General features: G+C 52.5%; 1 protein-coding gene across 1 annotated transcript; it reads left to right on the top strand.

Annotated features, from left to right (window-relative positions):
* The first annotated feature begins 1763 nt into the window (after window positions 1-1763).
* On the top strand, window positions 1764-20331 carry LEMD2 (LEM domain nuclear envelope protein 2). The gene is given in 10 exon segments (XM_037519536.2): window positions 1764-2082; window positions 2085-2495; window positions 4180-4220; window positions 8004-8079; window positions 11091-11167; window positions 12048-12124; window positions 13737-13882; window positions 14921-15022; window positions 15099-15201; window positions 18192-20331. Coding segments are annotated over 10 exon segments (1500 nt in total). The 5' UTR covers window positions 1764-1766; the 3' UTR covers window positions 18343-20331.
* The last annotated feature ends 4527 nt before the right edge of the window (window positions 20332-24858 follow it).

Here is a 24858-nt window from a genome sequence, read left to right as displayed (position 1 = left end):
TCTCCAGACACAAGGACGGCTGAGTAGCCCACACTGGGACCACCTGGGGTGGCTCCAGTTCAGTACATATTTTTAAATCACCCTGAGATCCATTGTGATGAAGTAGACTGTAACTCTGTGAAATGCTGTAACGTTAACTTTGTTTAAGCATCAGTTTCAAGCCCTCTTACAATACACAGGGCCAGTATTGATGCCGAAAGGCTTGTTCTTTATATATTGAACTGCACAGCTGCAAGGAGTTGCACAAATGTTACCAACTCATTTGTCATGCAAACAGTGCTTCAGAAAGAAATAAAATACTATTATGTGGTATATGTGTTAGGCAATCACTACATCAAATTCATGGCATTCCGTGCAAACACAGGCAGAGAAAAGGAAAACAACACTTGGTGAGAGAAATCGCACCACATGGGAGCAGCTAAGTCAGGGGAGATGGGGAGGCTAACAGCAGAAGCCTGACCAAGCCGAGGCTGTAATTTTCCCAGCAATTGTGGCCAGTGTTGAAGGTCCCTGTGAGAGCAAGTGGCAGGAATGCAAACCACTGGCACAAGGGTCTTAGCAGGAATCCACGGAGGGTGGGGTGGGGGGAGAGACAGGTGGGGGTGGGCTATGGGAATGCAGAGGAGGAGGGGAGTAGAAGAGACCAAATTGGAGGGTAGAAATGGAATGGAACCTACCGTGCTGGCAATAAATGTTTGGGAAAGTCAGCTGATGAAGGATGTGGAAAGAATACAAAGAGGGAGAGAGAAGCAGAAGGAAGACTATGAACCATAGCTCTGTGTTTGCCACTATCCCCAAGCTTCCCTTAGGGGTTTCCCTGCTAAGAGTCTTCTTATAATCAAGCAGCAGGCCCTGTGGGAGGTTCTCCGCAGCACTGATGCTGCAGAGATAGGGGTTAAGCATAAACACGCAGAGCCTGTGCCAGGCACTGTCCTAAGCACCTTATACAAATTACTTCTTCTAATCCTCACAGCAACCCTGGCCAACAGGCTGGAAATGTTAATTGGATATGATCACACAGCTAAGAGTGGCGGAGTTGGGATTTTCACAAATTAAACTACAAGCGACACAAGACTGTCTCTAGGGCCTTCCCCCACCCATTCTCCTTATGAAAAGCCCACCACGCGGCCATATGGCCTCCCCCAGAAGCCTGAGCCGCCCACTAGAGCCCAAGGGCATTTGACTTTTCTGCCTCACAGGCAGGGCCCTCAAGCACTTGGTCAGTGACTTAATTGCCAAGAAAATATACAGGGGGGGCTGGCCACGACCTGGAGTGGAACCAGGCCTCAGGGCGTGCCTGGGGTCCAGTCCTCGCCCAAGAAGCCTCCTTCCCTGAGCGCGAAGCGATCAACAAAGGCCAAACAGCGAGGGGCAAAGGGTCCCCTCGCTCCACAGTGTCTTGCTTTCACCATTAAGCAATCCATCCATTAAATCGCCACGACATCATCACTGAGTGCCTACCCGTGCGGGGCACGGCGCAGCGGGCGGGGGTGTAAGATTGGCCTTAAGGTGAACACCGCCGACCTAGAGGGTGGAAGAGGGGCGACAACGCCACAGCGGACCTTCCCAATATGGCGGCCCTAGAGGCCGAGTCTGACCTCCTCATCATGGCCGGCTCATCCGGCAGGTCCCGACCTCCTAAACATGGCGGCCACGGCGACCTTCCCATCATGGCGCGGGGCCCCGCCCGCTCCGCTGCGGCCGCCGGCGAGAGCAGTTCCGGGTGCGGTGCGCGCCGGGGGCGGGCGGGGGGCGGCGTCCTGGCCATGGCCGGCCTGTCGGACTTGGAGCTGCGGCGGGAGCTGCAGGCCCTGGGCTTCCAGCCGGGACCGATCACCGACACCACCCGGGACTTGTACCGCAACAAGCTGCGCAGCCTGCGGGGCGAGGCCCGGCTGCGCGGCGAGGAGCGGCTGCGGGAGGAGGCCCGGCCGCGGGGCCAGGAACGGCTGCGGGAGGAGGCCCGGCTGCGCGAGGAGGCGCCGCTGCGCGTCCGGCCCGCCGCGACCTCTCATCGGGCGGAGCCCTGGTTCTCCCCGCCGGCCTCAGGCTCGACCCACGCGACCTCTGGGGCCTATGGCGACCTCGGGGGCCCCCGGCTTCCTGGCCCGGGAGCCGCGGCCTCGCCTATCCCGCCCGCCCTGCGCTCCTCAGGCGTCGCGCCTCGGTCCGGGGCAGCTCCGAGGAGGACGAGGACGTCCGGCCACTCGACAGGGCCCCGCCGGGCCCTGCGGCCCGTCGCTGGTGGGCCCCGACCTCGGCCCCGCCGCGGCCGCCCTCCGCCCTCCTCGGCCCGGACCCGCGTCCGGGCCTGCGGGCCACGCGAACGGGCTCAGCGGGCGCGGCGAGGGCCCGGCCCGAAGTGGGACGGCGGCTGGAGCGCTGCCTGTCCCGGCTCCTGCTCTGGGCCAGCCTGGGGCTGCTGCTCGTCTTCCTGGGCATCCTCTGGGTGAAGATGGGCAAGCCCTCGGCGCCGCAGGAGGCGGAGGACAACAGTACGTCCCGGGCCGGCGCTGGGGAGGGCCCTGGGCGCGCGTGTCCACCTGGACGACCACCCGTTCCTCTCAGCGCCAGGCTGCTCGCTCCGGGCCTTGTCAGCCGCCTCTGGCCGTCTTCTTACCTCCAGACCTTGGCTTTCCTTCCTCCAGCTGTGGGAGGAGAGGGCCGGGATTCCCTGCATCTGTAATAATTTCTCTCTTAACTTTATTCTGTTCTCGTTTTCTGCCTTAGCCCCTCCTCTCTACTCTCCCTTTCAGCCACATGCTGGAAGCAATCTTTATTTGTAGTCCCTTTCACCCCAACTCCTGGCTGTCCCTCTGGAGAGAAAGCCACACCTCCCTCTGACAGTTTCACCCTCTTCTCCCCCCCCCCACTTCCTTTTCAGTGCTTTCCCCACTTACGATCTCTTGTTCATTTCACATGTTTAGTGCCCGTTTGAAGGCACCCTGGTTTCACTGCCCCCAGATGGGAACTGATTGGGGTCCCACTTTGCAGTACCAGAAAGGCCACATGCTCCACTTCTTTACACTACAGGGTCCTCATTTGTCAGAGTTTATAGTAGTCTTGCCTAAGAGACAGGTATGGACGGGCCTTTTAAAGAGTTCAAACTCATAAGCAGAGGCGTTTGTCATTGCTTGCAGCACCCTTGTAGAGTATGTTGAGGTGGGGGCGGGGGGCCCTGTGATTACAGGACGTTCCCAGCCATGCTTCTGTCCTCAGCTATGTAATTACATATACCAACAAGAGGTGTGTGGGCTACAGTATATTTCCTGAATAATTGAGAATTTATGTGTGTTCTGAAAGGAAAATTTGCCTTTCAGGTAATTCTGGGCTATAGTCTAACAGGAAACAAAGTAGAGAGCATTTCTTTATACATTTAAGTATAAAGCGACATGGGAGTACACCCATATTTAGTATTCTTTGCAAAGCATGAATGATTGATACTGTCCCCAGCCTCAAGCCAAGGCCACATCTTTCCACTCCTAACAGAACAGCTGAAATGCAGGGAAAAGCTAACTTGTCTTAGCTATTGCAGCAGATGGATGTTTGGGTGTATGGAAAGTCTGTGGGCATGGGGATTCCAGACTTATGCACACACCCAAATAATTTCTTGACTGTGAGAGCAGCTTATCCACCTGCTGGAGAAGGTCAGCCGATCCGGGAACCATGGTACTTACTGCATGGCACTAACTACACCAGCGATGAGAGCAGTGTCACCGTCATACTCACTGCTGAGATGCTTTAAGACAACAGGATTCACCTGACCTTCCCCTCCACCATGGATTATCCCTGTTTAACATGTTGTTTACGATTTACAAAACCATATATGTCGTCTCGTTTAAGCCTAACTCCCTGAGTTAAGCAGGGAAGGCCTTAGTGGTCCCATTTTGCAGACGAGGAAGCAGAGATTCAAAGAAATTAAAGGAGTTACCCAAAAGCCCAGAGCTGATCCTTCTCAGTAGGGATTAGGACCTAGTTCCTAACCCAGCACTGGGAAACCCTTACATTTTATGCTCCACATTTTAAAAGAACCTCATTTAGATAACATCTTTCTAATTCTCACACTTAGATTGGTAATGTTTTACTTTCCCTGATTTTTTGAGAGTGCACCTTTTTTTTGTCCTCTGCTCCTCAGCCTACCCTTTTTAATATCCTCTGTGTTTCTTTTCTTGGTCTCAGTGAAATTATTGCCAGTGGACTGTGAGAGGAAAACAGACGAGGTGAGTCTGAGTTTCTCCAGCTTTTATTATTTCTCCCGAGATGTTAGCCTCCATCAGGAGGGAAACTTCCCCAGGAAAAAAAATCATAATAGGATCATTTTCAGTGAGTGCTTCCTGTAATGTACCAGAATCACATCGTGTTCTGTGATGTTTGTGTCAGACTCAATTGTGGCAGTGAAGAAGTACTTGAAACTGAGAATTAAGCTCCCAAGATCCAACCCAGGGCTTGTTGCGCAAGCTCGCCCTTCAATCGCAGCGTTGGGGACTTTGCTCTTGTGCCTAAGTCCATCTGGGGAGATGCAGCAGGCTGTGGTTGGAGGGCCTCTTAGGCTCAGCAGCAGGAGGCCAGGCTCTTGAGTCCACATTCTCCAGGTATATGGCAGTGACTCTGAAAATACCCTTCTGGTTTGAAACCTCGTAGGGGTTTGTTTTAAACACATCTAAAGCAGAGTTATTCCTCTTACTCTCTAGATTTGATGAAGCTTTCCTGTTTCCTACAAATAATATTTGGGGAAGGTGAGCAGCCCCTTCCTTTTATGAGTCATGAAAGAGACATTAGCACGGAACTGGGATGCCGGTGCTGGTGGTAGTCGGGAGGATACAAGGCAGTAAATTTTCAGGTCATAAATTCTACCAGGAGTCTTAGGCTGCCAGAGGGCATGACTTAGTAGTCTAATTATTAAGTGGGCAGATGTGGGGCCTCCCCGAGTCCTCAGTTAACGGCTCTGGCAGCCTGAGGACTGGGAAGGCAACGACTCGTGGTCATCTCAGCGCCTCACATTGATGAAGGGACATCTGGTGCAGATGACTGGTTTTATCTCTTTGGCTTGTGCTGTGTCATATTTGGGGTGTTTTATTGCATTCATTTATTGCATTCATCTCCCAGATATCTTTGCTTCCCAATTGTTTTATAAAAACAGTCATAATAAGTTGAATCTGCCTTCCATCATAAAAACCACAGTTGATGATTGGAGGAAGTGGCCCAGGAGCATAGGCAACGGGTGGAAGGGAGACTAGAATTTCAGACTGAGAACGAAAACAAGAAAAAAATACCGCTTTTCTGTACGACTTTGCTGGTGATGTTAGTTTTGTTTTTAAATTAGAAAAGGGCTCCTTGGTTTCCATTTCTTGGCCCATTATATCTCTAGATGTAGCAGACCCATGACTGAATGACAGGTTTGCTCCCTGGCCCTCCTCTTAGCTGGACCGGCTGGTGCCCTGCGAAGTGAGTTGGACAGCACAGTCCAGGTTCCTGCTCAAGATGGCAGTGAGCAAACCATCAGAAGGCAGGCTCCAGGCCATGCTCTCTTGAGATTTCATGGGGCTCCATTGGCCTTCGTGGAGGGCAGATGCAGGAATCGTCAGGCTGGGAGATACTTAGTGGCTTTGATGAGGTTCTTGCTGAAAGGTCTCATTTTTTTTGCGTGGGTCCAGGCTCACTCAGAGCCCAGACAGGTATTTGCATTTCAGGTATATGTCCTTTCGCTCTTAGTAGACTGTGACACTTTTCGTTGTTCTTTCTGCCTTTTTTTTTTTTTTTGGTAAAGATTTATTTATTTATACAAGAACTGGGGTACAGTCAGAGGTGCGGGAGGGTGAGAGAATTCAACAGAGTCAGAGTGGGGAATAGAACAGGCAGACGGACCAAAGACACTGCTGAGGGGAGCAGCGGGTGAGACAGGAGAGGCCTGCCGTGCCATGTGGGTTTCTCCCTGGCCTGCCGGGAATCAAACCCATGCTGCAGAGGCTGCGGACAGCTTCACAGCACGGCACTCAACTCGCTGTGCCACTGGGGAGGCCCCTGTTCTTTCTGCCTTTGTGTGGCTGAAAATATGGGACTGGCTTCAAGTGGGTATAATGTCTTAGACCGGCTCATTGTCTGGTCCCTGCTCTGCCAAAATACCAGTAAGTTTGGAACTGTGTTAGTTGTTACTGCTTTTTTTCTGGTTGTGACAGTTGATGTTTAATGTAGAAAATTTGAAAAATGTGACAGAATCACCCATGATTCTGCTACTTTAGAGATAATCACCATCAATGTTTTGGGGCATTTCCTTCCCATTTTATCTCTCCGTGTGTATGTGTTTATAGAATACACAGTCTCCTTATCAGTATTTCCCATATCACTAGATATTCCTTAAAAAGAAGTTTGGAGACCTAACTCTGCTAGGAGATAAGTGAGTCCACAACTGTTCATGGACATCTATAGCTATGTATGTAAATTGTGGTTATAATATCTCATGCCTTGTAAACGCTTTTGGTGTCTAAGCAACATGAAGGGACACACCTTGGCCTCTGAGACTGTTTGAAACCAAGTCTCTCACCATACAGATGAGGGCAACAAATGAGCCCTGGGGAGGAAAGCGACTTTGCTTCCTTCTGTAGTTGCAGAATCAGGCGCAGAACCCAGGCCTTTGGCTTCCCGTCCAAGGCTCTGCCCAGTGACTCCCCAGAAGAGGCCCAAAATGTGGAGGTAGACTTGGAGTCGAATGGTCAGGCTCTGCCATGATGGGATTTCAGTGACCCTACTCAGTTTTCTAAACCTCTGTCTCATTACAACATGTGGCGGCGGGATGAAAATGGATTACTCAGAGTCCATGTCCAGAACAAGGAGAAGCCTCGAGGGACCACACCAAGAAAGTACAGCCCAGCGCCAAAGGCAGTCTCGTTTTTATTTAGAATCAGACAGAAAGTAAAGAGATCAAAGAAGCAAGCAGGCAAACGGGGAATGCACAAGTGTGAGGGGGTTGTGTAACCAGCTGCACCAGCCAAGGTTGAGAAATAAGGAGAAAGCCAAGAAAAGTCTCAGTGTTTATGCTGCTCTAGCCATAACACCTATTGCTGTTTCTGCACATGCTGTTTTCAGCATGTGTGGATCCTCATACCAGGACTTTTGCCCTGGAAGTTTCCTTATTAACTTTCCTTGTTTCTGCACACTGAGAGGCCCAGAATAGTCAAAGCAAAGAATAGTTAAGGCAAAGACACAGAATAGTTGAGGCCCGTAATAATACAAGTTCCTACAAACGTCAGGCTCCTCATCTGAGGAATTGAGGTACAGTGAGAACCCAGCACAAGGTTGGGTCCACACCGCTCAGCTGGGCTGTCATCCACTCTCACGGAAGAGTGACTTTTTTTTTCTTAAATGTTCTAAATCCACTAAGTCCAGTAAAATGCTGTGAGCTCCATTACACGTGCTGGAGGATGACATGTGCATATATTCCTTCTTTCTCAGACATGACTTTTTTTCTCTACGGCAATTTCAAGATTTCTAGAAATGTTCCCTTTTTATGGGAATCCAATAAAACTAAGCAACCATTTGTAGCAGATCATCCACAAAGCCACACACACAGGTGAATTGCAAACACCTGACTCTCTGAAGAAATGGATGAGAATGGTGTGAGGGGAAAACTAGTCAGTATTTAATTTTCTCTCCCAGGAAACCTAGCCAAGCATTTCCCCCACCCCACATGGCCACTGCTCCACAGCCCCACTTATTCCAGTGGGAACTGTGGAGCAGAGGCTGGGGAACCTCCAGGATGGCAGACCCTTAGGATTGTGTCTGCTTCCAGTCTGCCTCTGCTTTTACAATGTTCCTTTCCAGTCTGTTAACCTGATGTTTATTGACCCTGTCCCCAAGCCTACCACTTTGCAGAATGTATTTTTTGTAAGTATTAAGTATACCTTGCTGCCTAGTACTTGACAGCCTGGCTGAGGAGATAAAGCTAGACAGAGAGACCCCCTCTTAACTACCCCTCCATGTTGACTGCTTGTCCTGTGCCCTTTCAGTTCTGTCAGGCCAAGCAGAAGGCGGCCTTGCTGGAGCTACTGCATGAACTGTACAACTTCCTGGCCATTCAAGCAGGTGAGTAGGTCTCATGAGGTCCAAGGTTGCTCATGAGTAGGTTGTGGGCCATTGCCTGCGTCAGCCAGGTCGAGACTGACGGGCAGATAGCTGAGATACTCTGTGTTGTCTCCCAGAAATACACTCAGAAGCCGAGTCTGCACTCTCTCCTCCCCCTCAAACCTTGTGTTTGATGGAAACATATTTGGTTCCCTGAGCCCCTTTAAGGGTCCCAGAGGTCCTGACATGTACACAGGCCTTTTAGCTGATTGTCTGTCTCCTCTGGGATGCCCACCACCTAATGCTTTGTGGGCCCATGTTGCACTGAAAGGGGCCAGACCTTTGGTTTTTCTCCCACACCCACATTGCCAATATTCCCACATAGGCTCCCTTGCACCTGAGGTTGGCCAGGCCAGGTAGAGAGATCTGTGCAGATGGTAGGCAGTCTGTGTCGTGGGCTGATCAGACTCAGGCCTGCCTAGCCTCCCAGGCCCTGGTTCTGATTGCCGAACTGGTGTGGGTCTTCAGACAAATCCCTGATCATCTCAGGGCCTCGGTCTCCCATATGACTAATCTTGGTCTGTCTTGCTTTACAAAGTGACAGTCAAGTGCTGTGCTCTAGAGGTGGGCATTCTTAGCAATTCCATGAATACCCCTTGAAACTCAACCACCCAGGACTCTCCTACCACTTTACTGGTAAAGCCTTCCTTGAGGCCAGAGATGTCACCCACATTGTTCCTTCCACATACCTGGGGTCTAGCAGACTCTCAAAATTGCTTACTGATGACATAGGCTGTGCCAGTATTAAATATACTTGGCAAAAGAACCAGATGGAGTCTTACTAGATATTCAAAAGGTGCCTCTTACCTGTGGCGCCAACCCTTTTCGAAGGTTGTCTCTGGGAAGTCAAGGCTGGGTGAGCTTGTACTGGGACCTCAGTCCTCAGGGCCAGTCTTGTGGGCTTCGGCTCTGCCACTTCTTCCCTCCTCTGTAGATGGTCAAGGAGACAGTGTGAAACTGCAGATGGTCAAGGAGACAGTGTGAGCTCCTTGGTCAGAGCCAGGGCGCACAGCATCATAGTCATGGGCATTCCTCTGTTGCCCAGGTGCCCAGAATAGAAATCATAGCCTAAAAAGGTATGCCAAACTTCTGTGGCTCTATTGTGATCAAGACCCAGCAGTATCAATATCACCTGGGCGTTTATGGGAACTACAGCACCTCAGGACCCATCCCAAACCTATTGACTCAGAATCAACAAAGTTGAGAAACTCTGCTCTTGAACTGTGCATCCTAGTGGACATTTCTCCTCCCCCTCATTCTACCCTCCACGTGTAGTCCTGCCTATGCCATCAAGGGGGCTGGTACCTGCTATCCTCTGACAAGTCTGGGAGGGGCAGTCCTGGGAAGACAGACACTGAGACAGGCTCCAGGGAGTGTGGGGTCTCCTGTCCCCTTCTCTTCTATAGGAGATCAGTGGTGGGCAGGGAGGGCACTGTGCTGGACTTCGCAGGCTATGAGCCTACAGCCCAGGGTCCTGCCTGCAGGCTGCTTGTGGTCTCCATAAGAGAGATAGGCCGCCTCCATGCTGACCACTTGCGGATTAAAGATTCACTTGGATGAGAACTGAGCGGCCAGAACTTCCAGAAATATGGAAGAGTATCACAGAGCAGGTGGCATCCATGCCAGGCCCTGAAGCCCAGTAATTATGTATATATGGGAAGATGGACAGACCAAGGAGGCAGGAAATCACAGTGTCAGGGATAGTGGCAGTTGGCTTTAGCGGGGATGGAGAAAAAGGGAATGATATTTGGAAAGATCAGTTGATGCCCACTCTGGACAGCATGGATGCCAGGCCCCTGGCACTTGATCTGCTTGCAGGGAGGCTGTTGAGTAGGGATGCGATGGACTGGTGCCAGGAAGGCAAATGTGGTAGAGTCATGTCACTTAAGCAGATTGATTTTAAAGCTTTGACAATGAAGCATGTAGAAGAAGATAGAGGAGACCCGCCAGGAGGCCTTGGGCCAGAGTGGTCTGGGTAGGGGTGGGAAGAAGAGAAGCCGATTTGGTCTCAGGAACCAAAGATAACTTTGAAGTTGGAGAATTTGGCTGTGTTGGGTGTCAAGGGATGGGTTTCAGTTCATTCTCAAGATTTTTAATGTCACCTTCAGCCACTGGCTCCCCAGCATACACACAGAGCCTGCATCTGAGGCTATGCCCAGTTAAGAGCAGTCAGCATGCGTAAGGGTTTCGGCTCTTGTGTGTGCCCAGCCCTCTGCAGTCCTGTTCTCAGGGAGCCTAGGGATCCATGGGAAACAGCACTTGATGGGAAGGTGTGATGGAGAGCCGAGGGCTGTGGTAGGCCCCCAAGTCTGGAGGTCCCTATGTGCTGGGGGCTTTTTAGAGGTGGTGATCCTTGGGCTAGACCTGGAAGCCTGGGAAGACTAAAGGGAGAGGCTGCCAGCTCCATTTTGGGTGACAGAAGGCTACCCAGGGTGCTCAAAAGGGAGCTGTGGCCTGAAACACTACATAGGCCTTGCTGTCTAACACCTCTTCCCCTGTGGGGCATTTTGGACATCCCTTCCCAGAACCCCTCAAAACAGTGGGCATGGCATTCTGGATCACCTGCCTGTGTCATGAGTCCAAATCCCTCTGTTGCCTGCGGCCTCTTACCTTTCCTTTTTTCCCAGGCTGTGCTTATTTATAGTGCCATTCCGGTACCTTCTAAAGCTATCTGTCTGATCCTTTTAGGGATCAATTGCAAACAGACCTTGGTATTGGGCAGCTTTTTAGTCATTTAATGCAAATCGCCGCACTGCTTTGCAGGTCAGGTTTTAATGATCTGGAATCGATCCAAGCTAAGTGGCTTTTGATCTTGCTGCAGAGTGAAGATGCCCACAGAAGCCAGAGCCGGCGGGCCACATGCTCCCTATCAGAGCTGATGGCATGATTCTTGCTGCATTTTTTAGTTCATTTCAGAGTAAAATTTTTTTTCACCTCTTCTTTGTGTTTGAATGTGTGTTTTTTTCTCCTAGGTAATTTTGAGTGTGGAAATCCAGAGAAGCTAAAAAGCAAATGCATTCCTGTAATGGAAGCCCAGGAATATATAGCAGTAAGTAGGCTGCAGTGCTTAGCCATTCCCCAGAGGTCCTGGTGCTTTTCTATTGATCTTTCAAGCCCTGCGTTTTTTTTTCCTTTTCGTTTTGTGTTTGCTTTTTGGCTTTTTTGCTTTCCTTTTTTTTTTTTTTTTTTCCTCAGTTGATTGTGAGGCCACCTTAAGTTAAGGCAACTGTGAAGGTTATGGGGCCAAGATGAGCTTTGCACCAGGCCAGGTCTACTGACCAGCCGGCACAGCCGCTGTCACCACCCTTTCTCTAAGTGTAACTTGGTCCTCCTTTGGCTCAATTTTCTCCCCTTCTCAGCAGCTTTAAGAATACACCTGTAACAGGTCCATTCTCTCCCCTTAGGATTACCTTGTGGGTTGCTCAGGATCCATTTGATTTTCCTCATGGTTTCAGATGTATGGAACTTTATAACTGGCAGAAACGGTAGAGGTCACTGCCTTCAGTTTTCATTTCACAGATGAAGAGACTGAGTCCTTGAGAGGGGCAGGGACTTTGCCAAGGCTGCTTAACCTGGACTGGCCCCTGAGTTCCACACCTACACACAATTGGATAAACATTTTACCCAACATGAGCTGCTAGCTCTCTGGCCTAATGCTTCATTCCTTGAAAAAATCATATTCTTTGGCTGCCTCAGGCCTGCATTGTCTTCCTGTGTTTGCTTCCGCATCACCTCCTCTGGTTATGGCCTCTTCTTTGCCTCTCATCAGCCCCACATTTCCTGCCTGCCAGTTTGCTGTGCATTTTAGCGGAACAGGGCTTTGGGGCATGCAGAGGGCTCCAGAAAGGGCTTTCTTAATCCAGGAACAAAATAATGTTCCAGCTGCTCCGCCCATACCCAGAACTAATCTTCTCTGTCCCCTCCCACAGAATGTGACTGGCAGCTCTGCCAAGTTTGAATCTGCACTGACCTGGATACTGAGCAGTAACAAGGACGTGGGCATCTGGTGAGTGTGGGCGGGGCAGCACACAGTGGGGAGGGCACCTGCACCCCTGTCCTCATCTATCAGCTGACTCCTGTGCTCAACAGGGGAGTTTCAGGTCTGAAGTTAGAGGGCCGGCCTCCCGGCTGAGTTGTTCTGGCCTAGACATCAAGCCCAGGCAAAGGAAGGAAAAAGTATCAGGAATGCTACATAAGGACTGCTGTCAAAATGAGACACAAAATCCAGGTGTCAGGATATTAGCCTGATGTTTCAGCTAAACCTGTTTCAAGTCACTCAGTCTGCGCCTTTGTAATTTGCTGGCCCTGCATGGTTTGCTGGAGAAGGCACTTTTCTTACTTCCTTTCCTTGGGTGCTAGTTTTCATTTGTAGATGAAATGATTCTGTATGTTGGTTTCGCTCAGTATGGAAATTGCAAAAGGAAATACCGGATTTTATTCTGACCGTGCAGTTCCGCCTCATTTCTATCTCTGGTGAGCACTGTTAGCAGAGATAGCGGCCCTTTCACCCTCCTGAAAGGCCCCATCTGGCTGCTCAGCTGGGGGAGGGACACACCACTGCTGGGTGGCGGGGGGTCCCCCTGCTGGAAAAGTACTACGTCGTCACCCCTCCCACTTCTTAGGGCTTGTCAGGGTCTCTGTTCAGGTTACAGCTCCTGGTATTAAAACACGCTCTGGGCTTTTGTTCTCCTGCTCTCTAATCCACCCAAATTACTAATTCCATCAGTAGTGCATCCAACAGGAGCCCCTTGGGCAGCGCATCCTAAAGCTTGATAACCGGATGCATGGCATGATTAAAATTCGCTGGCTTAAAAAAAAAAAAGTAAAGCTTCCCTGAGTGGCTGACTGATTTTCCTGTGTTAGAAAAGGCGGAGGAGAATGTGGATTTTATCCTCAGCCGCCTCACTGAAGCTGCTAACACGGTGGAGTCTATCGGGGAAGGCAGCCTGGAGGGGGACTTAGCCCAGCTCAGATGAGCAGTGTCCAAAGTGGGTTGTAGAAATCAGGACACTTCGGGTACCAGCCTTTCAGTGTGCAGTCCAAAACATGAGCTTGTCACCTAGCTGGACGACAGGGTGCTATCAGCGTCCCCGCGTGTCCTGGCACCTCCTCACTGGGGCGGAGGCAGTATGGCTGGGGTCTGGCCATGGGGGGCCTGGTGGTTCTTATTCCCTGCACCTCAAAGGGCCCCTGATCTTTGCACTTACACAGCTCCTTGCCACGGAGGGAAAGCATACCCTCTCCAGCTCTGTCTTCAGTTCTTGCCATGCAGTGCAAAGCCAGCAACTCGATAAACATTTCCATTTCTCTATGCTGAGAGGTGGGAATCCAATCTACAGTTTAATCTTCTACACACTGAGAGGGGCTGGCAGAAGACCCGACAGAAGAGGACGTCACTTTAGCAGTAGGGGTTCAAGCCTGCTGCCATCTTTAAGACTTCAGTCTTTCTAAGTAGCCAACATGGGAAATTTCTGGAAAGAGTGCAACCATAATACCAAGTCTGTTATAAGCAAGGAGAAGCCTCAAGGCCCCTCCTTGCTTCTCTTCCTCTTGCTGAACATGGGGCTTATGCCACACCAGAACTTTTGAACACGTTTACAGCCTGTGTCCTGTTTCAGGTTGAAAGGGGAAGACCCTTCGGAATTGGTGACAACCGTGGACAAGGTGGTGTGCCTGGAATCTGCCCGCCCTCGCATGGGCGTTGGCTGCCGCCTGAGCCGCGCCCTGCTCACTGCTGTCACCCACTTGCTTATCTTCTTCTGGTGTAAGTCTTTTCCTCCCCTCAGCCCTTTCCCTGCCTTGAGACTACTCAGTCTCAGTGCCTCCTAGAGCCCAGCCCAGGGAAACTCTTAGGCATGAATGATGAGTTCTAGAATCCAGGCCCAGAGGGTTCATTTTTGTCCATTGAGCCTGAAGCCTGTCTGCTAAAGCCAGGGTGATGACAGGCCGGCTTCTGCTGGGGCCGCCATCCTTTTGGAGATTGGCAGTAGGAGCATGAGGATCACTAGAAATGTCCTCTACTGAGGGCAGGGGACTCACTGTCTCTGAAGGGGAGCCTGGGAGGCTGGGTGGGCCAGAGGCTGACTTCTTCCCTCCCTGGACCCCAGAGAGCAGGCTACACTGAGGACGAGCAGCAGCAGCAGGAACTCAACCTAATTTTGTTCCCTGAACAATGTAAACATCTCCTGCGGAGCTACAGATACCTGATAAAAGCAGGAAAAAAACTGGGTGCTGAGCTGAAAAGGAGACCGCGGCCCTTGTCTCCCAGCATCAGGAGCTGCCTTTGAGCAGTGACCAGGGGTGTCTCTGAAGGTGAAAAGGCCAGTCACAGAAATCGTGGTTGGTTCTGCAGAGATAGCGGAGTCTCAAATCATAGGCCGCCTGGGCGTGCCCGCGGCTCTCTCACCCACACCATCAGGCACAGTCATCATTATCGGCAGCAGCATCTCGAACACAAAGGCCCCAGCATGTATATATGTATGAAACGCGGTGTTCTGGTTCACGAGGGAGGAGATGAAAGCCCTGGAATGAGGTGGGGAGGAGCTGAGATCTGGACAGCTGGGGCACCTCTGTGGTGACAGCCGGCTGGGAGAGAGGATCGCTTAATAGCAGGTCCTCCTTTTGCATTTTTGAGTCCTTTGTTTCCCTGCCGGCTGGCCTTGGGCCTGGCGCCCTGGTTCCCAGAACACACTGAGCAGCTCACCCATGGCTCCAGCACAGTGACTTGCCACTAGTGAGTCCCACTGAGCAGCTGCATAGATGAAGGCGATGGAGGGATTAACAGCGCTTTGTTCCCTCACAGGCTTGGCTTTCTTATGGGGGTTACTGATCCTCCTGAAATATCGGTGGCGGAAGTTGGAAGAAGAGGAACAGGCCATGTATGAGATGGTGAAAAAGATTATAGGTGCGTGGTCCCTGGTGAAAGGGCTGCTGTCGCCCACCCGAAGGCCCTCGCCCTAACGGTGCCCTCTGTCCTGCAGACGTGGTGCAGGACCATTACGTAGACTGGGAGCAGGACATGGAGCGCTACCCCTACGTGGGCATCCTGCACGTGCGTGACACCCTGATCCCCCCACAGAGTCGGTGAGTCCTGGTCGGATCCTGGGAAGGAGACCTCACATCACTCATCTTGGGGGCAGTTCAGCCCCAGGGCCACAACTGTGGATACTGGCCACACCTGCTACTCCTCTAGCTCGAATCTTTACGGCAGAACAGGCAGGCAAGAGGTGTAGAAGGGTAGCCCACTCCTACACAGAGGTGGCGGCACCCTCAGTGTTGATTCTGATTGGGGTGCCCTGGCCAGCAAGTCCTAGAACCCCTCTCCTTTGCCCCATGGCTCAAGCAGGGAACGACCTGATGGGTGTCCATGAGTGGAAGCTCAGAGAGAGGTGAGCTCCGGCACGGGACAGCCACGACTTTCGTTCTCTTGCTTTGATTCTCATGGTCCTGCCCTTTGCGGGTGTTGTTGGAGGTGGAGTTCCTTGTGATTACAAGATGGGGCTAGTGGCAGCTGGAGCAGCGTCTGCCTGGTCACACCAGCAAGAAAGAGGTGGGCTTCCTGTTGCTGTCATGAGCAAGGGGAAACAATTCCCAGAAGCCACCAGTGATGTACAACTTAAGACTCCACTGGCCAGAATTGGTTACTTGTCTATTCTCGAATCAGTCGCTAGCCAGGAGGAGGATTTTAACCATTGACCCAGCATCAAAACACACATTACCTAAAATGAGGCCCAGTTCGTGCACATATGCACCCATGCAATACGTGTAGTTGAAAGCAAAGCTTTGCCGCTTCCAGGGCACAGGGCTGGTGGGGAGGAGTGGCAGGCCACAGCTTCCACATGGCCTGGGGATGCTGAATGGACCCATGACCTAACTAGGGGTAAGGTGGAGTTGGGGGACAGAGTCCCTGGAGGCCGCCAGCCAGGCCCACCGGGTGTTGGCTCAGGTTGTGAGCCCCACTGCAGTCTTGGGCCAGATGCTGTTACCCGCTGGATGACACCCAGTGCTCACCTTGCTGAGTGAGCCTGCACTCCAGTCAGCTCTCCACAGGTACAAAGCAATGTGATCCTCACCATGGCCCTGGTGTGAGAACAGTGGCACTGATTTTACAGATAAGGAAAGTGCAGCACAGGGGGACGTGCTCAGCCCCACGGCTGGTGGCATTTCTGTGCTGCCACTGCCAGGCTCTCCAGTGGGGTCACTCCTTTACATGCAACCTAAGAGGAACGTGAAGAGCAGAATGTTTAAGGAGGACATTTAAATGTGAAGATACTTCATAACTATGATGCCCTCCCCCATCCCACCCCTGGGAAGGTGGTGGGCAGGAAGCTTAGAGCAGACTGACCGCAGGTGGGGTTGTCCTTGGTCCCCAGAACATGGGGGCAGCCACTTGAATGTAAACTCCCACCTAATTCCTGGCCTGCTCAGAGTTGTCGTGTGACCATGGGTAACTCAGCCTCCTGAGTCAGTGTCCTTATCCCGGAGACAGAGATACGACCACTGCCCTCCGTGGGCGCAGTGAAGAGGCCATTGTTCAATAAGTCAACAAATGTTTATGAACACCTACCGCGTGCCACACAGTACGGGTCGTGGGGCGAGCAAGAAGCAAAACTACTTGCTGGAGCCCTGATTCTAGGGAGGAAGACAGATGGCAAGATGCATAAGGAAAATGTGACAAGGCCCAACGGTTGGGGAAGGGGAGTTGGGGAGGTGACCTCACAGCTCACTGAGTCGGCGCCTAGCACTTGAGCATCATCAAGCGGCAGCATTACTGCTTGTGCCTAAATTATATACAGCACGCAAACTCCTTTAAGAGTAGGAAGTTGCACTGTAGCCACCACACCTCAACTCTTGTGCATCAGTAGAAACAACAGGGGCCTGAGCCCCTGTCAGTGAACCCTGGGGGGTCAGTGTCCTGTTGGCTCTGAGCTGGACTCATCTCCCAAGTGATGTGGTGGGGCCCGCCGAGCTCTCAAGTCATAGGATGCATTAGCTCTTATTAACCCTGCGTGGGCACGCTCGGTTCTGCCCTGTGTTTGAGGGCCTGCTTGTGAGAGTGAGGGAGAGCTGAAGAGGTGGTTATTGAGGAAAGCAGGGGAGTTGATGAGAACAGCTTCTTCTTTTGCTTGTTAATCGGCAACTGGGAAGGAGGGGCTGGGCTGAGGCACCGGTCCCCACACATCCCTGGCTGTGCCCCTTCTGGAACCTAGCATAAGGGACTCTCTCCACAGTGTATGTGGCCTTGGCCCAACCAGCCAAATGGGGTTGCTAAACAGCTGTAGGTGGGTAACAGGTCCTGACTCCCACTCTGCCCTCCAGAAGAAACACCCCACTCTGTGTCTTGCTTACAGACCACCTCAAGAACTTCCTTTCTTTGTCCTGTCACAGGGAGGTGATCTGCAGTGCTAACAAGAGGCAGGGGCTCATCAAAGGGCAGACGTCAATGCAGCCCTTCCTGATGACCTTGGCATCTTCCTGTCAAGTCTGGAAGGGGAGTGGAAAGGAAGCTGTCTAGGGACCCAGCAAGCAGGGACTCTGGCCCCTGGCCTGAGACCCAAGACCAGTCAGCCAGGAAGGGGCCTCACCTAGCATGGCTGTCATTCAGAAAACAGCTCTAGTCCCTTGACAGCCCTGGTTGGGTGCTTAACTCCTCCCCATCCCTGACATGCCGTGGAGTGTGGACTCAACGGCCACTGTTGAGTGGCCACTCTTTCATTAGCCCACACAGAGCATTCAAATGCAGCTAGCACTGGTGGTGGGACCAGCCTGGCCCCTGCAAGAGCTGGCCAAGCACGGCCTAGTCCTGTCACCTGGACTGCTCCGGACACCTCCAGCCAGGTTCAGTCCGTAGTTGAAAGCTTTTGATGCAAGGAAGGTTGAGAAATCCTTTCTTCCTGGCCTAAAGTTTCTCTCCTCTGCAGGATTCCTGTTAGTATATGATGGCTTTTCCTCCTGCAGACAAATTCTGTGCTGGATCTCCCACCCCCATGCCTACTTGTACAGAGGGTGTCCACACACCAGCTCTCCTCTCTCCACAGCAGCTGCTCCACTGAACCTGGCCCCTCTTGTTACAGGAGGCGCATGAAGCGGGTCTGGGACCGGGCTGTGGAGTTCCTGGCCTCCAATGAATCCCGGATCCAGACAGAGTCGCACCGCGTGGCTGGTGAAGACATGCTGGTGTGGAGATGGACTAAGCCCTCTTCCTTCTCCGACTCAGAGCGATAAACCCGGGTGGGGGCCAGTTACCATCAGTCTGCCCCAAGACACGACGGCCACCAAACATACTGGTGCTGAATTCACACTTGCCTTGACTTTTACCCTCCTTCCAACCCTGGCTCCAAAGTCTCACTAAAAGACCCTTCAGAGTTAGCTCAGTAGGGAAATGCAGGCTTTCCTGAAGGGGGAAGGGGAGAAACCAGAGGTCAGGTGGGTAACTTGTCCTCTGCATTGGTCTCATTCTCTTTGCCCCATTTTGCTGGCAAAAAAAAAAAAAAAAAGGGTTGGTTTTCATGAATAAAAAAGGTAAAAGAGCAGTGGCTTTGAGACCCCGCAGAGAAGTGTGAGGTTGGGTGGGCTGGAGCTAGTCCCCCGCAGTGAGTGCCAGGCAGTGAGGTGGTGAAGCGCCTGTGGGAGGCAAGTCTGGGGATGGTGGGTGGGGCGGAGGGGTAGGGGAGCAGCTTGTCCATGTGCCTTCAGAGGGTATTACCTGGGAGCTCAAGGGTAAGAGGAGAAAGCCTATCCTCTGGCTGGATTGGGCTGCTTTTATCCTGAAGGGAGAAGATGCTAGAAATTAGAAAAAAAGTACTTTAGAATTGTCTAGAAATGCCAAACCTTGGCATGAGGGGCCTTCAGGTCAGGAGGAATGAGCTGCTGGTGTGGCCTCCGGGAAGAACCCAGGGCAGGGCACAGGCCTGAGAGCAGGGAGGAGAATTAAGGCCTTCATCAATCACCATCACCACGGCCCCTCTGAGGTGACCTCCAGGGGTTGGGCCTCGAGTGGCACTTCTCTCAGAAGTCACAGTCTCAGACCAGACCTGCAGCCGTGGCATCACAACAGGCCGAGAATGCCGATTCCAGGACCTTGGGTATCTTGCTCTTGTGTGCGAAGATAACCTTGTTTTCCATGAATTTCACTTTGTTTACAGCGACCACAGCCTCCCTGATGGGGCTGATGAACCAGAACTTCCAGCACAGCCTTTGTTTCTGTGTGTGGGTGAGGCAAGGTGGCCACACCACCGCCCCCTGCTGGTCACCCAGCGCATGCCAGCGCTGCTACCCCAGACCAATGCGCCGGCTACTCTGCCCGCTGGGCGGGTGGCGAGTCCAGAAACAGCCTGGCAGGGAGCCTTATTAAGTGTGAGGAGCCTCTCCAACAGAGTCTCATCCCATATGTTCTCATCTGTGGCAGGCAGGAGAGGGCCAGGGGAGACAAAACAGCTGCCTCCAAAAGGCATTAAGCATCCCTTTCTGGTCTATTGGTATTTTTTGTTTCCTTAATAAAGCTCCAGTCTCCCTCATTTGAGCAATACTCTCATTTCCTCTGATGTCTGGATAATCGGCGAGGCTGGAATCCGAGCACTGGCCCTGTGGCAAAGAAACTCTCATAATCAGGCTCCGGCCAGAAGAAGAAATACCGCAACAGGCTTCAGTATCAGGGCTGAAGCTTGAATAAATTATTTATTAAAAATGGATGTTTCTTGTCTGTGTTTCTTTCCCACTTCCCCCCAAAGCAATGCAGATGAAATGGCATTGTGTGGAGTCTGGCTACAGGAAAGGCCAGCTGAAGAGCAGCAGAGCAGGCTGAACTGGGTCTGGCCTTTCTGCTTCTCAGCCTCACCCTCTTACCTATGGAGCCCTCCAGCAAGCTACATGACCTGCAGAGTCTTGGTTGACACATGTAACACCATGACTTGTAAGACGGCCACCTGGTCCCTTTGGGTGGCAAGGAGTGTGAGCTGACAGGACCGCTTTGGCCCCATTTCTGTCTCCCATCAAAGCCCAAGGCTCCCCAGTGCTCAGTAAGCCCCTGGGAGGTTGGAAGAGCAGAGTGAGGGTGGATAGTGGGGGACTCCTCAGCAGCTGATGAGGGAGAAGGTAGATACTGGTGGCAGACGTCCCTTCTGAGCCCCCACCGCTGGGGAGAGCAACAGTGCAGCCCAGGGAGTAACTGGGGGACCCACAAGCCGGGGGCAGGTAGTCTTTGTAGAGCAGAAGATTGTGAGGGTGAGGGGCATGGGGAAAGTTGCAGGCATTTGGGGCTAGTACCAAGATTCAGTCAGGTCTTCCTTTTGCAGGGGCCCCGGGGTCTCAGTCACCCAGGAAGGACACAGCCCTGCTGTCTCCATCCACATGGCTGGTGCTGACTGCTACATGAGCACCATCCCGCTATCCTCCCCCAGCTGGAAACTTTGTGGACAAATTGATACAAAGGACCCAGAAAAAAAAAATAAGCCCTTTTTTCCCTCTTTTCTTCGGTGTTTTGTCTTAAGTTGAGAAGAGAGCTAATGTGGGGCTCTATTTCTGTGAAGCTGTTTGGAGAGCAGGAGCAAGATCAAAATAAATGAAATAACGAAAGGCCCCTGCCGGCCGGCCCCTTCCTTTGTGGTACACAGAGCGCTGGACACAAAGGCTCGAGGTGCGTCCTCAGCACAGCAGACAGCTCGTGGGCTCTGCAGCCTCTCCCGGCTTTGAAGGGCCACAGCTCACTTTCAAGCAGCTCTTATTTCAGGAGGAACAGGGACAGCACAGGTGGGGGATTTGCTGGAGGCAGGTCTGAGGGTGTCCCTGGGTGGGAGCCATCGTTGAGAAGTTTCCATTGCTCCACCTAATCCCTTCCAAGTGTTCCCTGGCCACAGACTTGAGTTACCTCAGTGACAAACAGCTCTCTTGGGCTCAGTAGCCACCAATAAAGTAGCTTGGGGGGAACAGGAGGGAGAGGCTGTACCCCACAAATCTCAGCCGTAGACGTCCACCCAGGAGCTCTAGCCACCTTCCAGAGTCTCTGCTCAGGAAAAAGGTAAACACGGCCATTTGTCACTGACTTATCATACGCGCTGTGGTAGCAGCTGTTCCCCCTTAATTAATACACCATTGACTTTGAGTCTCAAAAAAAAAAAATCCCATCAGAGATGCAGGTGTGTGGACTCAACTCCATTATCCTGTCTGACCCGCGCCCCCCCCCCAAAGAGAAGGGGCAGGGTGGCGGTTACACAGTAAGTCTGCCCTCCCTGGGTGACCAGGCCAGCCTCTCCACCCCTGCGCCAGGGAAAGCGCTAGAGACAAGGAGGGGATCGAGACAGGAGGCCCCCTGATATGCCAGAGGTAAAGAGAGGTGAGAGGTGAGGGAACAGTGGAGGCAACATGCCCCCTGGTGCTGCCAGGCTGCCTGAGGCTGTGGAGTGGACATGGGGACCAGTGGGGTCCAGCATCCCAGGACTGGCTCTGCCCTTTACTGGCTGGAACCCTGGGCTAGCAGATTTCTCCCTGTGGAAGGGGGGCTTATTAAGAAAGAACTGATGACATGAGCCAGCACGTGCTCAAGGTGAGCTGTAGCTAGGTTGTTGTCATGCCTTTAAATAGAGGGGAAACTGAGGCACAGGGCGGTCTGGTAAGTAGTAGAGCCAGGGTCTGAACCCAGAAAGCTAGCTCTGGAGTGTGTTCCCAGGCTAGCTCTCTTCCCTTCAATGAAGGAGGAGCCACACAGATTTGTTGTGCTGCTGTGGACTTGACAGGACAGAATAAAACCACTTCACCCAGGGGAAGAGCCAGAGGCCCTGGGAGGCACCTCTGCCCTGGCCTCCTGCTCTGTCCCCACTCTGTTGGGCCTCAAGCCTTGTGCCCTGGCCCTCACCAGGCCGCTCCTGCCTCTGAGCCTCTACACTTGCTCTTTCCCCAACTCTGCTGCCCCCCAGACCTCCACATAGCCCACCCCTCCTCTCCTTCAGGCCACTGTCCGTTTGGCTGTATAGCTGCACCCACCCACCATGCAGCCCCACTCCGGGACCCAGCCCTCCTTTATTTCTCTCCTAACACCAGATGGGCTATAGATTTTACTTAGCTTGTCTCACCGCCACCGCTCAAGCCTCAGCCCCTTGAGGGCACACATCTCTGTCGGTCTCGTTCACCGCTGTGTCCCCAGCACTCAGGCAATCTCAACTTATCCTGGAGCTGCCAGGTACTCAATAAATGTGTGATAAACAGTTGAATGGAAACCTCTGTCACAGAAAGAGGAAAGCTCAGCATTTGGGTTTCTAAGGTCTGATTTCCTCCAGCTTTTGTTGACTGACTTCATTTGTCTTTTAACCTGGGTGCTTTGATTAAAGCAGCCCTCTCTGGGCAACATGGGCCGCAGCACCTACTCCTGCCCTGCTGTGTGCACCTCAGGTTTCCAGCTGTGACCTGTCTCCCTGGAGGAGACTCCCCAGGGGAACAGCGGTCACAGAAGAAATCAAGCTGGACTGAAGGACTGCAGCTCTCAGGCTGGGCAGAGAAGCAGAGAGAAAGCCAGTTTCCCCACCAGCCCAGGGCACAACAGCTCCCACAGGGCCTGCCCCGCTCCCAGCGAGCTCATACAGAAGGAGCCGAGGTGAAGCAGCCTCGGGCCAGTCCCCGACCCTGCCCCCGCCAGGCACACAGCCCAGGGTTTGCGTGAGCTGCCGGGAGACATAAGAGACAGGAAGCCTCTGAAATGGGGCTTTTCTGTCCTCCTGGTGAGAGGGGGTTTGGCGCAGACGTCAAAAGCAGTGACAGGAGATTCCCTCCTGCCAAGAGGGTGGGCCAGTTCATGCCCGAGACCCACAAAGTCGAGGGCGATCCTTTCTCACAGGGCCATGGGGAGATTCAGGGCAATTCACAGAAGCGCTGCCCACCTGAGGGCCAGGACAGGCAGGGCTCCCCCGGTCTGGCAGAGGAACCAGTCAAGTCCAGAGTAGAGTCTCGGGACAGGTTGTTGCTGAACAAGCTCTGAGAAGAGAAGGTAGCTGAGGTATTACTGGGGATTACAGCCCAATTTCTAAGCTGCTTCTGTTTAGTGAGGAGACAGCAGAAAGTACAGTAATTTTCTTCAATGAAAACAGGCGACAGAGTTCCCTTTGCCTCGTTCCCCTTGCAATTAAGTCCTTCTCTGCAAATGAAATGATTTGGTTTTCATGGGGACTAATTTAAGCACGCTGGAAGGGCCGCTGAACTTTTTGATTGCAAACACCAGCATGTGCAAAACAGAATCCCGAGCGGTGGCGCCAGGCTGCTGAGGCAGGCCCTTCCATGGCGCAGGACTGCCACGGGGTGAGGTGGCTGAGCGCTGGGCAGAGGCCAGCTCTGCCCCTGAGTTCCATGGGCCTCTCAGGTGGCGGACCCGCTGCCCCTGTCCAGCCTCCATCCCCTCAGCCCACATGAGCAGGTCAGACTAGACCCCTGGGAAGCCTGGGACGTATGTGGTGATGGTGGTGAGCTTCAGATGCCACACATTCTCTGCCACTCCTCTCTCTCCCTTGAATGTGGACTGGCCCCATGACTGCTCTGACCGATGAGCGACAATGGCCAGTGCCACCTCTAGGTCTCGGAGGCCTTGTCACTTCTGCTTTCTCCCTCTTGGGTCGGAGCCACCTAATAAAGAGGCCCAGCTGCCCTGCTGCAGAGACCTTGTGTGGAAACAGCTGTCACCAGCCCCCAGCTGTTCAGCATCCCAGCTGGCACATCAGATGTGACAGAGGCCACTTGTAGACAGATTTAGGCTGTCCCCACCCAGCCCTGCCCAAATGGCAGTCATGAGTCAATACATGACTTTTGTCTTAACGCCCTAGGTCTGCATTATTACTACAAACTTTAAATTTGAAATAGTTAAAAACTCACAAGAAGATGCAAAATAGTATAGAGATTTTCCATGTACCCTTCACCTAGCTCCCCTCAGTGACCGTGTCTTCCATGGCTGTGGTGTTTTGTTAAAGCCAGGAAATTAATACTATTGATACAATATTTGATATAATATTGTTAACTCAGGCACAGACCTTATTTAGGCTTTTCCAGTTTTACATATACTCTGTGTGTGCACATGCACATGTGTGTAGTTCCACGAAATTGTATCACATAAAGCACTGTGTTTGGGGGTGCTATTGGTAAGGATGTGTCTTACTCAGCATTCTTCAGTCAGAAGTGTTAGAAACACGGTTCAGACAAACCAGCACAAGGTGAATGCATGGGCTCCCATAATCTAAGCCACGGCGGGGAGGGACGGCCCAGGCAGCTCCATCTAGGCCAGGGGATGGAACCAGGGCCTGTGCAGGGCCACCTGTTCCCAGAGGGCTCCTCCACCATTCTGAGGATGTGGAAGGAAGAAGGGGAGCCCTCAGCTGGCCCTCCTGAGTCGACCACCTGCAGGCTGCTCACTGAGGATCAGGGAGCACTACGTCTGGTCAGAGGGAGCCCCGGCCTCCCTGGCTCCAGGCACCTCTCAAACTGTACTGTGTTGACACTGGGGCAATGCGCAAGGTGGGGGTGGCAGGAGCACCCTTCAAAGATAGAGCTGGAGCACTAGGACAGGAAGAAGAAAGGAAAGACATACATTGTTGAGCAAAATCCAGTGACAGCCCAGGGCAAAACCCTGGGCATGCGGCCCCTAGGGTGAGAAAAGGAAGAACATTCCATCTATGGACTCAACGAGATGGAATATCCAAGTGTTATGATGGGGACACCAACTGACTCTGAGGGACAGGGAAGGCTAGTGTGCAGAGTAGGCACCGAGGC

The sequence above is a fragment of the Talpa occidentalis genome, unplaced genomic scaffold (assembly GCF_014898055.3).
Source record: "Talpa occidentalis isolate TD23 unplaced genomic scaffold, MPIMG_talOcc4v2.1 talOcc4.2, whole genome shotgun sequence".
Lineage (NCBI taxonomy): Eukaryota > Metazoa > Chordata > Mammalia > Eulipotyphla > Talpidae > Talpa > Talpa occidentalis.
This window is presented reverse-complemented; position numbering and strand designations above follow the sequence as displayed.